Source organism: Hemicordylus capensis, chromosome 9 (genome assembly GCF_027244095.1).
Source record: "Hemicordylus capensis ecotype Gifberg chromosome 9, rHemCap1.1.pri, whole genome shotgun sequence".
Lineage (NCBI taxonomy): Eukaryota > Metazoa > Chordata > Lepidosauria > Squamata > Cordylidae > Hemicordylus > Hemicordylus capensis.
This window is the reverse complement of record NC_069665.1, coordinates 8,560,270-8,575,232: the sequence shown is the minus strand read 5'-3', so window position 1 is coordinate 8,575,232 and position 14,963 is coordinate 8,560,270. Positions and strand designations below refer to the sequence as shown.

Sequence of the window (14,963 nt, the reverse complement as noted above, 5' to 3'; positions counted from 1 at the left end):
AGGAGAGGAAGGAGGAGGAGGTGAGGGTGGCACTGCCTAATGGTGGCACTCACCCCTAGAGGGACGGTTTGGTGCTTTTGAACACTGTACCCTTTCCCCCACATGGCCCACCCTCACAGGTGACTGTGGTAAGGAGGTCTGGAACCTAAAAAGACTCAGACACCAAGAGAACAGTGTGGAAAGGGGGGGAGAAGGTGGGGTGGTGGTGGTGCTGCCTAGCAGTGAGAAGGGGCAACAGAGATTGTGTATTGCCATACTGTACCTGATTGACTGTACCATTCCTAGGCGGCACTCGCTAGGCGGCACTCGCTCCACTAACCTCATTTGGGGGGTGGGGCTTAAGTGGGCTAAGGAGCCACACAACTCCCAGCTGTTCCCACAACCACAGGAAAGCGGGCTGGCTCCCTTAGCCTGCTTCCCTGCGGTCATGAGAATAGCCTCAGTGTAGACAATACTGAGCTACAGTATTTACCCAAATACAAGACAACTCTGAATTTAAGACAAACCTCTTAAATTCAGAGCCAACAAACCTCTTTTTAACCTCTTAAAAATTAGAGGTTAAATATAGGTTGTGCCCGTATTTACCCCAAAGGAAGAGGACTCTGAATTTCACACACACACACACACACACACACACATTTCACATGAAAGAATTTGGGGGAAACCTAGTCTCTTGGATTCAGGTAAATACAGTCGATTGACCAATGGTCTGACTTAGTATAAGACAGCTTCCTATGGATCTTCTTTCTGCGTATAAAAATGGAAAATGAGTATCATTTCCATATGACATCTCAGCTCACTCTTGGCTTCTATATTATACTAGAGGAAGGGAATTTTGTAAGCCCGAGGTTCTATAGTTGTACACCACCCAGAGCCCCTGGATGGGGCAGTTTATAAATGTAATATATAACATAACATAACATAACATAACATAACATAACATAACATAACATAACATAACATAACATAACATAACATAACATAACATAGTTTGGGAGATATTCTCATCATCCCTATCATCTCCATCTACTCCCATCATCCCCAGCGGTCTGGCCATTGTGGCTGGGGATGATGGGAGTTGTAGTCTAACACCTGGGGACCCACATTTGAGAACCTCTGCTCTAAGCTAAGATCAAGTTTAATTAGCAGCAGCCACAAAGCAAGGGAAGGTGTTCTCTTGAGTTAGAAAGAGAGCTGGGAAGGCTCAATGCTCAAAATATTAAACACACTTTTATGTTGTTGCTCCTGGGCAATATTTAACAAAGATTAAGATTAGACCTTGCATCTCCTGGCACAATGAGATACCAGCAATCTTCTTAACTTATCCATTTTCACGTTGTGTCTTTGGTGAGGAGTGCCTAACCCTAGGATGGGAAGTTTGGCCTCTATCTCAGATGGTTAGGAGCTATCAGTTCCAAGCCCTGCTTTTACTACTGAATGATTGGGCAATTATAACTGAACTTGATAAATGGCCATGTTTTAAACAGCTGTGCCCGCTTCATTTTGTAAGACTATTACATAAATGGAGGGTTCAAAGGTAAATGGCCAGCGGTAATGTTGCTGTTTGTTGTGAACAGAATTAGAAATGTATAAAGTCTCTTTCTGCGGCGGGCACAGGAATCTGCTCCCTGCTCAGGTACTTGAAGTGTGTGTGTGTGTGTATGGTGTGTGTGTGTGTTGGTTGCCTGGACTGATTTGGATCAAATTTGATACAGTTGTAGGGACACGTAGAGACACCTCACTGCTGTAGTTTGTGATGTCATCCACCCCGATCCAAGATGGCGGACGCGTGAACATTTTATTTATTTATTTATTTATTTATTTGATTTCTATACTACCCTTCCAAAAATGGCTCAGGGCAGTTTACACAGAGAAATAATAAATAAATAAGATGAGGTGCAAGTGCACTAACTTGTGGAAATGGCAATTATCCGTTAAGATTATAGTGAAAGGAAAGTAGGCAGGTCAATGTAGTAGACAATACTGAGCTAGATCGTTCAATGAACCAGCTCAAAGCGGTTTGCAATTGAACTGCTCAAACTGGCCCGGTTCACGGCGGTCCAGTTTGTGATCGAACCGATTCTGCACATCCCTAGTGAGAACAGCCTTACTCTCTACTGCTGAGCTATGATCACTGCTTGGTTCACCGCTTCATCACTTTTGAAAGCACTCTTAGCCAAGAGAAGCTACTGGTTCCAGAGTAAATAGCCAGTGGTCCCAATCCACAAGGGTCTCTGACTGTTACTTACTAAAGGTGGGGGGGGTAAGACCATCAGGATTAATTATGTTTTAAATGTCACGTGTAGCTTGGCTCCAAAAAACTAAAGATGTAGTCAAATACTCCTGGTCTCTAGAGTAGTACACAGTAAGAGCCATCTACTGTGAACATTGCCATTTAGCGGTCTCAGTCGTGTACATTAATTGCTTATTCAGATATTAGTTGGGGATTTACTCACATTCTGGGAAAAGAAGTGAGGGGCTTAACTAAGCTTCTGATTTCCAAAGTCTAATCGGATGAGTTTTGGTGGCATGCGACAATTGTACAAGAAGTCTTTATGTTAAACATAAAGCTCATGCTTTGTATATACAATGCAGGTTTCACGACGGGGTGAGGGCAGTGGGGAAAAAATCAACCAGTGTCATTTTTTGGATGCATTCAAAGTTGAAGTGTTTGTGGTTTTCTTTTGAAAACCTCTGGCAAATGCTAGTAATTGTCAATGGAAAAAGTTGCTTTCACTTCCTCTCTCCCCCTCCCCCTTTTTCTTTAAGCAAAGAGTTGAGCCTTTGGTATTTGCGTCCATGTTTGGAAAAATGGCCACTCAGTAGGGCTGTTCTTACGATGGTTAAGTGGGAAGGCCAGCATCCTATCCAGCTTTGGGCGCTGCGCACGCTCTTGATGCATGTAGTGGAGGGGTGGGCAGAGAGAAATTTTTCTCCCTCTCTCATAATACTAGAACCAGGGGTCACCCCATGAAACTGAAGGCTGGGGAATTTAGGACTGACAAGAGGAAGTACTTTTTCACATAGCGTATAATTAATCTATGGAATTCTTTGCCATGGGACGTGGTGATGGCTACCAGCTTGGATGGCTTTAAAAGGGGCTTATTTATTTCATTTATGTATTTATTAAAATTTTATTATATACCTCCTCCTCCAAAGACACTAGGTGATGAACAACAAAAATACCAATAAGTTGTTTTTTTAAAAAAAATTAAAGGTCAAATGCCTGGCAAAACAGGTAGGTCTTAAGAAGGGCTTTAAAAGCAACTAAGGAGGGGGCTGAATGAATCTGGGGGGGGGAGAGTGTTCCCCTGCAATCCCAGTTGCAGAGGAGTAACAGCAGGAGAGGGGGTATTCCCTCAGCTCTTGCCTGTGGGCTTCTCAGAGGCATCTGGTGGGCCACTATGTGAAACATGATGCTGGACTAGATACGCCTTGTGCCTGATCCAGAAGGGCTGTACTTATGTTGTTATGTTCGTTTTCCGGTCGTATGAGAGTTAAGAACATAAAAACATAAGAACAGCCCTGCTGGATCAGGCACAAGGCCCATCTAGTCCAGCATCCTGTTTTACACAGTGGCCCACCAGATGCCTCTGGGGAGCCCATAGGGAAGAGGTATGTGCATGCCCTCTCTCCTGCTGTTGCTCCCCTGCAACTCCCCTGCATCATGCCTCTGAGGTTGGAGACGGCCCACAGCCACCAGACTAGTAGCCATTGATAGCCCTGTCCTCCATGAATCTGTCTAAGCCCCTTTTAAAACCATCCAAGCTGGTGGTTCAAAGTTAGGTAGGAGGAGGGGGAAGTGATCATATGGGAGGCCGGCCCAGACTCTGTTGTCCTACCCTGCACATTACCAAGGAGGGGAAATGCCCTCGGAGCCTGCACCCGCCTCCCATACAATCACTTTCCCTCCTCCAACCTAGCTTTGAATTCACACACGACTAGAAAGCAGGAGTGTACACAGCTTCCAAAGCTGGGCAGGACACTTGTCCTGTTGTGTAGAATGGCAGAGCAGGCAAGATATAGGTGCTTCTGAATATGACGGATATGACAACTATTTATAGACCACTTTTCAACAAAAGTTCCCAAAGCGGTTTACAAAGATAGAAATGAATAAATAAATAAATAATGGCTCTCTGGCCCCAAAGGGCTCACAGTCTTAAAACAATCACACACACACAAAAAACCCAAATAGGGGACCTTCTGAGATCCAGGACTATTCCCCGGTAGCACAAGGGAAGCATGTTTATGCAACTCTAGCCACCTAATGGCACAGTGGGGAAGTAACCTCTTTCCAATCAATCAATCAATCAATCAATCAATCAATCAATGTAATGTAATAATAATATAATAAAGTTGAGAGAGAGAAATATTATACTACTAGCTGGCCCGGGTGCAGAGCATCTGCACCTCTAGTTCTCCCTCATTCTCAGCCCCCCCTCCTCTCCCCTCTTCTCCCCTCCAATGTTTTTCCCCTCTGGCCAGCTGCTTTTTCCAGACGCCCACCACTTTCTCTTCCCCCCTCCACTGCCACTTCCTCTTCTGCCACTGCTTTCTCTCCCCGCCTGCCTGCCTGCCTGTTCTCTGGCCTGTCCATTGGCCTTATGTGACCCGCCGCCGTCACTTTCCGCTCCCCCACCCCTCGCAAGCGAACTCTCGCGAGAGTTGCCACACATGGGATTAGCAATGGCTACATCTAAGAGAATTACAGAGAGAGAAGCTGAAAAATGTAATTGTTTATCCGCCATGATTCTTTATCTTAATGTTTGTTAAGATTGTTCATCCTGTCTGGAAAATTATTAATAATAAAAAGGATTAAAAACACCACAAAGCAGCAATAATGCAACATTTCAACAAAAGGACATTGATGAATAAATGACAGCAATAGTAACACCAAGGAGAAGCGCAGAGAGCCTATCTATGATTTGTAGACTGATGAAACTTACAGAACCTTTGTTTTACTTTCTATTGCTATAGGCACTATTTACTACTCTGTACTAATGATTAAAAATATTTTTTAAGAAAATCATTGATAGAACAGTGTTGGTGTTCACAATTTTTTTTTAAACATGTATATTCCACTCTTCCTCTTGAGGAGCCCAGAGTGACATATATGGTCATGTTTATCCCCACAACAACCCTGTGATGTAGGTTAGGCTGAGAAGGGAGTAACTGGTATTGGCTGATTGTGTAATTAGATTACCATTACAGTTGTTAAGAATTTTTATATAATTTTTTTTAAAAAAATAAATAAATTCCTTAATGTGGCTTACATAGCAAAAGGAATAAGAAGGTAGCCCCACAGGGGGGTCATAATCTAAAAAGTAGCATAAAGGAGACACCAGCATCAGAAGGTATGCAATGCCAGCCCATCCCTACACAGAAATTTCCCCACAACTTTGAAAACACTTCATTTAAAAAAATATATATATATATCTGGACGTTATTTTTTCTCCTTCGACTGTTCTTCAACATCCCACCCCCCACCCCCCAGACATTCTTTTCAACAACATAGTTTCTTTTCTTCCACCCAACTTGGTTGGGAGTAAAAATTGACTAGCCCAGAGCAGGTCAGTTGGTCTAGTCAATTCCACCACTCCATTGATTTGGAGTATGGGGTTATTATTACAAATATATTGCTTTTCAACAGCAACAACAACAACAATGTTTTAAAAAAGCAGTTCTCTCTCTCTCTCTCTCTCTCTCTCTCTCTCTCTCTCTCTCTCTCTCACACACACACACACACGGTTCCCTGTCCCCAAAGAGCAGAAACTAAAAAGAAACGCAAGCTAAATCCCAAATTGTTGTTGTTGTTGTTTAAATATAACTGGCATCCATTACAGAAACATGCTGTTAGAGTTAGAGTTGTGCTGCAGTTGGACAGGAACAGTTGCTCTCCTCTCTGTGCTAAATATAAGAGTTATATTAAAACTAGCTTAACCCGCGAAGAGCATCTGTGTGCTAGTACTTGATTGATAGTACCCTTGACTGGTAGTACCCTCACCCCCTGCTACAGCCCCCCTCACCTCAAAGATCTCTCCACCCTCACTCCTGCTCCCCCTCGTCCATCTGGTTGCTTCCATCCCCCTCACCCCTCTTGCTCACTCCTCCATCCCTTTACTCCACCCCCCTCACCCCTCTTGGTCACGACTGCAGTGTTGCTGGCACCTATTGGCCAAGCTGCAGCCCCCTATCCCCAGAGACCTCCCCACCCTCACCCAAGCCCCACTCCTGCTCCTCCCCACAGGAGCAGCAGCAGCAGTTGACTAGGCCCTTCTTTGCTGCTGCCACTATGGCCACTCATTCCCCTCAGGCCACTGACAGGCTCAAGCCTGTCCCTTTTCCTTCCTTCTTTCTCTCTTCCTCTCCCTTCTTTTTCTTTCTTTCTTGCTCCTCCACTCACTCTTCCTCTTTGTCTTTCTTCCTCTACCTTCTCTCTCTCTCCCTTCCTGAGTTAACAAATCTTGTTCATCTTGCTTCCTCATTTAATTCACACAACGGCAGCCTCCTTCTCCTGGAGGAGCTCTTTCCTCCTTCATGACCCCTCACTTCGCAGACCCCTGCTCACTATCCTTTTATATTCCTCTCCTCTACAATCAAGAACATCTTCTGACCAGTAACAGTTGCATTCCAACTGACCTTAACCATCACAGGCTCCTCCTCCCTATCTGCATATGGAATCCCCACTGTCCAATCACCATGGTGCTTCTGCTCTCACAGGCTCCTCCCCCCTATCTGCATATGGAATCCCCACTGTCCAATCACCATGGTGCTTCTGCTCACGAATGTTCGCGAGAGCTGCCATGCACGGGATTAGCCACAGGTACGCCTTCAAGAATTATATATATAGAAAGCATCTTTAAATAAAACGACATCTTTAAATGAGATGCTGTTTGCCCAGTTAACTGAGGGTCCTTGATAAACATGTATACTTTGATGTTTCTCAGAATACAAAGTCTAAACACATAGATCCTCAGGAGGAATTTAAGCCTTGAACAAAGTGAATAAAGCTTGAATAAAGGTGAATAAATTCGGGCATATGAGATCAAGCAAACTCTCCAAGCTAAGTTATTCTAAAAGCTGTAACTGAAAGTCAGAGGGATTTGGCAGGGTGTGTGTGTGCATGCGTGCGCGTAGCTGTGTTTTGTTTTTTTTAGTGAGCTGGAGAAAGCGTTTAGTGGCAGGCTAGGAGTGCTGCAGGAGTGCGGAAGATTAATGCTGAGCTGTTATAAAGCGAGTGGGGGAACTCTCAGCCTCTGCCAGCTGCCTGGAGGCGTGCTTTGGCCTTTGACCTAAGCACATAAATAACAGGGGGGGGGTGAACGGTGTGTTCTAGCCTTTGGCAGGGGAGGCAAATCACAAACAGCACCAGCTCCAGCACCATCCAGGAAGCGAACAGGATTTGCAAGCCCTGCAGGCGTGATGGAAGCAATCTTTGGACAAAATAAAGAGGAGCACCCAGAGCCCATCCAAGCCGAAGTCTCTGGTGAGTTCACGGGAGTTCAAGGGTCAGTACAGGTCGTTGGCTTCCCCTCCAGTGTGGCAGAGAAAGGCTGGCTTCCTTGAGGGAGTGAGCCCAGAAGGAGAGCCCCTGGAAAGAGGAGAGATGCAGGGTGAAAGCAAAGGTGGTGGTGATTGGATTGGATTGGATTGGATTGTAGACTTTTTCTCTCCCCCCACATACATGCCGCCCAGCATCCTTTGATGATTTGGACTACAAAGTTGAGTTTGGTTTTTTTTAAAAAAAATATCTCAAACCCTAACTGTCCAGAGAGGCTTTCTGATGGGTTTTTATTACAGCTCGGTGGGTTTTTTGTTTTTACTTTGGCTTATTTAAAATGTTTTTGTTCTACCTTGTGCTTGATCTATTTTATTGTGTTAAATTTTATATGATGACTACCATGACTACTATCAATATTTATATACCACTTTTCAACAAAAGTTCCCAAAGCGGTTTACATGGAGAAATAAAAGGAGAGGAAGATGGACCTTTTACTGTGTTACTCTTGTGAACCTCCCCAAGCAGGGAAGGGTGGGATAGAAATATTATTATTATTTCTTGTTTACACAGTCAGACAGGTGTTATTGCCTGGTTTGTTTTATCCAGACATCGAGTCCTTCCCAAGGACCTAGGATGCCAGAATTTTATCATCAATACTGTTGGTTGTTGTTGTTGTTGTTGTTGTTATATAATTAATTAACTAAATGTGGATTCACTGAAACTGACTCAGTGGGTTAAACAATATTCTTCCTTTTCTTTTCTTATCTTTTAAATTTAAAGCCCAGAAGAGGAGGGCAGGCAGAGAGAGGAGCTCTTTCCTCCTGTGCGGGTGGGGGGAACACCCTCTTCCCACCAGTTCTTCTGCACAGTCTCTATTTGCACCAAGCTGGTTAGCAAAATATGGAAGACCAGAACTCTGCTTCTGGTGTGATTGAAGCCTTGGGTCTTGATCTGGTGGTGCTCTCCCCCTCTCCTATTGACTTTCACTTTTCCTGGCTGACATTTAGCGCACTTCTCCCCCCCCCCCCTCCTCCCGGCCTCTTCTTACTTCCTGAATCGCCAAGGCAGAACTCTGAGCCATTTCCTTAAAGCATGGCAAGAAATGTCCAGGCACTAGCCAAACCTAGATCTACTCGGCTTCCACAAGGTGCTCTCATTCATAGGGTTGCCATGCCCCTCCCCCCAGAATTCCAGGTATCACCCACATTTTAAGCATCTCACCTGGATTGCTTAGTCCCCTACTGATTTGCATATGCAAACTATTTGCAAGCCAATTTAGATCATATGCAAATTAGGCATCCGGTTTTGGAGAGCCAGAATATGGCAACCCTACATCATTCAGATGCCCTGGAACCTGGATAACTGGCCATCCACTTCAGTCAGACTGAATGAAATGAGGGTTTAGGGCACATTTTGCTTCCAGTTTGCATTTGACACTAAATTGCTGTTCAGGTGAAACTACTGTTGCTTTCCCCTTTAGCAATAGATCTGCAGACAACTGAACCTGACAGGGCACCGGGAGTATTTGCCCCGATCCGAAATTTGACAATATCAGATTCAGATTCTATGAGTGTTGGCAATGTCAGATCAGATTCAGAATCCGAATCCAAATTCTGACTTAAATTAGGCTTTTCTCCCATAGTGGTAAATGGGGAAATTGAAAGGAAATTGCCAAAAAGTACTGCTTGGTCCTATAGTCTTGAAGCTTGCCACATGTAGGGAAGGAGGTCAGGGGCCTCTATAGTGAATGTTAAGAGAATTCAGGTCAATCCCCTGAATTTTGGTGATTTGGGGGAAAATCTTTGTAAAAATGGCTAAAAATGGTGAAATCTGTCTTGTTTCAAGCTAGAACTTTACCAAAACTTCTGAAACTGAAGACCCTCCTTGGACCATCATTCCACCAGCAGGTGGAAGAATCTGCCCTTTTCCTTCATGGAAAGGTGTAACAGCATGCCCCTTTCCCCCTTATATCTCCTGAATGGATGGGCATACAGTTATGAAATCTGGCACACATGTTATGAAATCTGGCACACATGGGCATACAGTTATGAAATCTGGCACACATGGTCCACACTGGCAGGACTCTGTGTTAATTTTTTCAAAGCTATGGGAAACTCCTCTGATTTGGGGGAGGTTTTTTTGGGAGGGGGGGAGAGATGGAAAAAATGGGAAAATGGGCCAAAACTGGCTTATTTCAGGCCAGAACTTTACAAAATGTTCTGGATCTGAAGCCCTCCCTAGGACCATCATCCCACCTCCATGTGGAAGAACAAGGACATTCCTTTGATTTTATATTAATTTTTGTCTTTGCTTCTTCCAGTCCTTTTCAGATGCCCCAGTAGCATCAACCACCACAGCTCATGAAAAGCGAACAAAACCAGACATGCAGTCTCTTCCTCCTGACCCATTAAATTAGAACTTTGCAGAGAGGTGTCTCTTTGCTTCCCCTAACAATAATCCCTAGAACATTAGCAAACATTCTTCATCATACTGTAAACTGCCTTGTACAGCTGAATTCCACAGCAGCTGCAATCCTCAAGTCTGCTGTTCTCTTACTGTGGTCCATGCACAAACGTTTCAGAGCACGCTGCATGGAGAAATTCAGTAGTGTGCACTGGAAAGCTTGTGATGCAGTTACAGAGGAAGCTGCTGGCTATTGAGTCAGACCATTGGTACAGCTTACTCAGTATTGTCTACCCTGACTGGTAGCAGCTTTCCAGAACTTCAGGCAGGAATTTTTCTCAGCCCTACCTAGAGATGCCGGGAATTAACCTAGGACCTATTGCATGCTAAGCAGACATTTTATCATGAAGCAATACTGCTCAGCCCCACTGGGCAAACACACCACTCATTCTCAGCCCCACTGAGCAAAAGCCCCAGTTCATTCCTATGCACATAAACAATATGCATAGCTTACAAAGATTAGTGATATGGATTTATATTATAAAATGTAGCCAAAATAGAAGCATAACTGCATTGCATTACCTAGCCGCATTGTAAGGTTTATAGTGATACAGATACCATACGCTTGTGCTTTACTCCCTTGGAATTCTTTTTAAAAGCCAGGAACAACTCCCCCCCCCCCCATTACCTAACTGAAATTGAAGCCAAAATGTTTGTCCTAATATTTAACCCAGATCTACCTACCCTCTTACAACAGCAACATGTTTATTATAAAATGACTTGATCTAATCCCGCATAAATGCCTTATGAAAGAGCTGTGTTTATCTAACATACTTATGTGCATAGCATGACTTGATTAGCGGTGAACTCACACTGGACCATCTTGTGTATGTGAGATGCCAAGATTCCACTGTGTCAGGGCCACAACTTTGTTGGGAACTACAGTTCCATAGGCTGTGAGCAGTGGCAGGCTTTGCTTTCTGCAAGGGAGGAACATCGTGACATCAGTTTGCATTTGAATGGGAGACGACGTGTGTGAGCACTGTAAGAAATTTCCCTCAGGGGATGGGGCTACTCTGGGAAGAGCACCTGCAGGCTTGGGGACTTTCAAGTTATCTCCCTGGTTTCTCCACATAGGGCTGGGAGAGACTCCTGCCTGGAACATCAGAGAAGCCGCTGCCAGTCTGTGTAGACAATGCTGAGCTAGATGGACCAATGGTCTGACTTAGTAGATGGCAGCTTCCTATGCTCCCCTTTCCAGAAGGACATAGGAATGCATGGAATTTCTGAATGGCCACTGTGCATTCAGAATACATGCATTCAGTGCATTCCATGGCCATATGGAAGGAACCAGGTTTTTTCAGTGGGCATTCCCTGCCATAGGAACATAGGAACATAGGAAGCTGCCATATACCGAGTCAGACCATTGGTCTATCTAGCTCAGTATTGTCTTCACAGACTGGCAGCGGCTTCTCCAGGGTTGCAGGCAGGAATCTCTCTCAGCGCTCTCTTGGAGATGCTGCCAGGGAGGGAACCTGGAACCTTCTGCTCTTCCCAGAGCGGCTCCATCCCCTGAGGGAAATATCTTACAGTGCTCACACATCAAATCTCCCATTCATATGCAACCAAGGCAGACCTTGCTTAGCTAAGGGGGCAAGTCGTGCTTGCTATCACAAGACCATCTCTCCTCTCCTAAAATGCCATCATTTTATAAATGATGCCATAAAATGCCATTAAATGTCATCATTTTAGTACGTTCCCTAGAGTACCTTCTTTGCATGCAAGAAAGTGCCAAGTTCCCTCCCAGCATCCAAAGGTGCTCTTATCCCTGGACTTTGGAGTCCAGGGCCTCCACACCCCTGCCCCCCCCCAAAAAATCTTCTTTAGTCTGTTCTGGGTGGTGTGGTTTGTGCCCTCAATAACCTATGTGTTAAAAAATGATGCTTAACTTGCAGCGGGGGGAGGGGGTGCTCCAAAAGCCTTTAGGTCCCGGCTCCAAAATTTCCCTATCTGCTAGCATCTCCAGGATAGGGCTGAGAGAGAGACTCCTGCCTGCAACCCTGGAGAAGCCGCTATCAGTCTGGGTAGACAATGCTTAGCTAGATGGACCAAGGGTCTGACTCGGTAGAAGGCAGCTTCCTGTGTTACTCCCCTCCATTTCAAAAGCAGTTTTCCCTGTTCTAGCACAGTAACTTTAAAGCCCCACTGGGTTTACTGAGCTGGTCTCTCAGTCATTTGGAGCTTGGCCCACATTTATTGCTTCTTTTTATGAGCCATGGCTTGGCAATATTGCTGTCATATATTCTGTTGCACTTGACACTTCATTAAATTGTGTGCCTTTAATATTGGCATTGTTACTGGAACTCAGCTGAGCTGGAATTTATTATTCCAGAGAGGGCTGAGAGAGACTCCTGCCTATAACCTTGGAAAAGCCGCTGCCAGCCTGTGTAGAAAATACTAAGCTAGATGGACCAAGAGTCTGACTCTGTATATGGCAGCTTCCTATGCTCCTAACACACACATAATCTATGTACAGCACATTTCTGCATATAAGTAGAAGTTATTCACATGTTATGTTCAACACATGTACCATAGTATCCTATCTGTATTCTGCATTTGGGGGCCCTGTACCATAAAGTAAAGCTGTGCCATCGAGTTGGCGTCGACTCCTGGAGCCCACAGAGCCGTGTGATTTTATTTGGTAGAATACAGGAGGGGTTGACCATTGCCTCCTCCCATGCAGTATGATGCCTTTCAGCATCTTCCTATATTGCTGCTGCCTGATATAGGAGTTTCCCATAGTCTGGGAAACATATCAGAGATGCAACGTAATGTCGGAACAGAGCCAATGTATCCTAATATTAAAATATTACTACTACTATGGATATTTAAATACCACTCTTCAACCCAAGTTCTCAAAGCTAACATAGATACATAGAAAAATACATACATACATAAGATGGTCTCCTGTCCCCAAAGGACTCACAGTCTAAAGAGAAACATAAGGCAGATACCTGCAACAGCCACTGGAGGGATGTTGTGCTGCATTTGGATAGGGCCAGTTACTCTCCCCGTGCTAAATATAAGAGAATCACCACTTTAAACAGTGTCTCTTTGCTCAGTTAGCATATTACCTACCTACCTACCTACCTACCTACCTACCTACCTATCTATCTATCTGGCTAAGGACATATGTGGCAAGCCCCACCCACATAGTGTTTTACCAATCGGTGGGTGGCGGAGAGGGGAGACCAAGGCGGGGATGGCAGTGGAGGTGGTGAAAGCTCCTTCTGTGGGACCTCCTGCTGCCCTAATGACAGGTTGGGCTATTTTTGGCCCATTGACAGAGGGAGGAGGGAGCTGGTAGCCAAGTGGGCTGGGGCCGAGACCGCTCGCACAGCTCCTCAGGAAGAAGAGGCCACCAACGGTCTTGCACACGTGTGCTGAAACAGGAGAGAGAGGGAAAAGGAGGAGGCAGGGGTAGAGTGAAAAGAGGCATGCTCATTCCGAGAGATGATGGGGAGTGTACCAACAGGGACTCTGAGAGGGAGGAGGAGGAGGAGAAGGAGAAGGGAGTGTACCAAGGCGATCAAGTTGGGGTGAGTGTGCCAAAGGAGAAGTGGGGGGAGGAGGTACCAAGTGGCAAGAGAAGAAGGGGGTCATGGGGTGGGTTGAGTCATCTAGAGGGATAGTGGGCAGAGGCTCCAGCACTGTGAGCATTAGATGAGGAAACAGGATGAACAAGCTCTGTTAACTCAGGAATGGGGGGCGAGAGAGAAAGAGGAGGGGGGAGGGGAAGAGCGAGTGGAGGAGAGAGAAGGAGAGAAAAAGACAGCAGGGGTAGAGAGGACGAAAGAAGGGACGAGCAAGGGAGGCAATAAGGTACTAGCAGCACAGATGCTCTGCGCAGTAAAGCTAGTTTTTAATCATACTTTATTAAAGATTATTATTAAAAGTATTATTATTAAAGGTATTATTAAAAATACTTTTGGAATTGACTGATGATGCCACTGCCGATGTCCTAACTTGTTGGGTTTAGTTTCTAAACTGTGGCGGCCCTGGTGTTGTAGTCCTTCTTTATAGGGAAGTCGCTCGAGCCCCCTGGTCACTTTGGTTGCCTTTCTCGGCACTGCGCCTTCTCCTGCATCCAAGGATTGTCTTCTTCAGTTGGCTGTGGTCTGGGGCCAGGCATTGGGGCCATGTGTGGAATGACTAATGAGGCCAGCCAGGCACGTGTCCACCCTTGAGCAGGGGAGGTTGAGCATCCCCTATCCGCTATGGGCCTGAGCATTTCTGGGGAATGCCAGAGGCTTGCCCCCACTTCCCCCCACACCTTCAGGGGGGCACCGGAGTCGTTCGTCCATCCCTGCACTGGGAATACTGCACAGGGCTTCATTTGTGCACCACTGGAGTTCAGTCCGAAAGAGCATGTGAATGAGGCGCCAAGTGCAGCAAGGAGACGGGCATCTCTTCCATCATCCTGCTGGTCACCACGCCCCTTGATATGACATATGTAAGGGGTGTGGCCAGTGCACATGCACTGATGCGCATGCATATTAGCACGGGGCAGGCACTGGCGCGCTCCCGCTGTCCCTGATGCCACCGCCAATGCTCTAACTCCTAGCCGTTGCTTTTGCAGGTGAGATCCCAAGCTGGATGGAGGGGATTCTTCTTCGCAATGGCCCCGGTATGCATACGATCGGGGAGAGCAAGTACAACCACTGGTTTGATGGCATGGCTCTGTTGCACAGTTTCACAATCAAAAACGGTACGTTTGTGGCTCGTAGATTGCATCCTTCCGAATAAAATCTGCAGTGTTGGTGCATGCAGAAAGGATGTCTCCACTGCCTATCGGGCATAGCTACCACTGCACAAGGGGGGGGGACAACTGTCCCTTGGTCACCAGAGTCCAGGGGCCATCACGGTTCCCCCTTGCCCCCACTCCACACCCAGCCAGCAAAGTGTTCACAAGCTCTGAGTGGGGAAGGGGCACGTGTTTCTGCTTCCTGGTTCTGGCCACCACTACCTCGTGTCATCGTGCATGTGATGTCAGCACAAG

At 45.8% G+C, this 14,963-nt stretch overlaps 1 protein-coding gene across 1 annotated transcript in view; it reads left to right on the top strand.

Moving 5' to 3' along the window:
* Nucleotides 1-7,268: 7,268 nt before the first annotated feature.
* Nucleotides 7,269-14,963, top strand: part of BCO1 (beta-carotene oxygenase 1) — a 42,778-nt gene continuing 35,083 nt past the window's right edge. Inside the window, exons 1-2 of the mRNA XM_053270377.1 lie at nucleotides 7,269-7,486; nucleotides 14,544-14,672. Coding sequence (XP_053126352.1) covers nucleotides 7,423-7,486; nucleotides 14,544-14,672 — 193 coding nt within the window. The 5' untranslated portion in view covers nucleotides 7,269-7,422. The remainder of the gene's footprint in view (nucleotides 7,487-14,543; nucleotides 14,673-14,963) is intronic.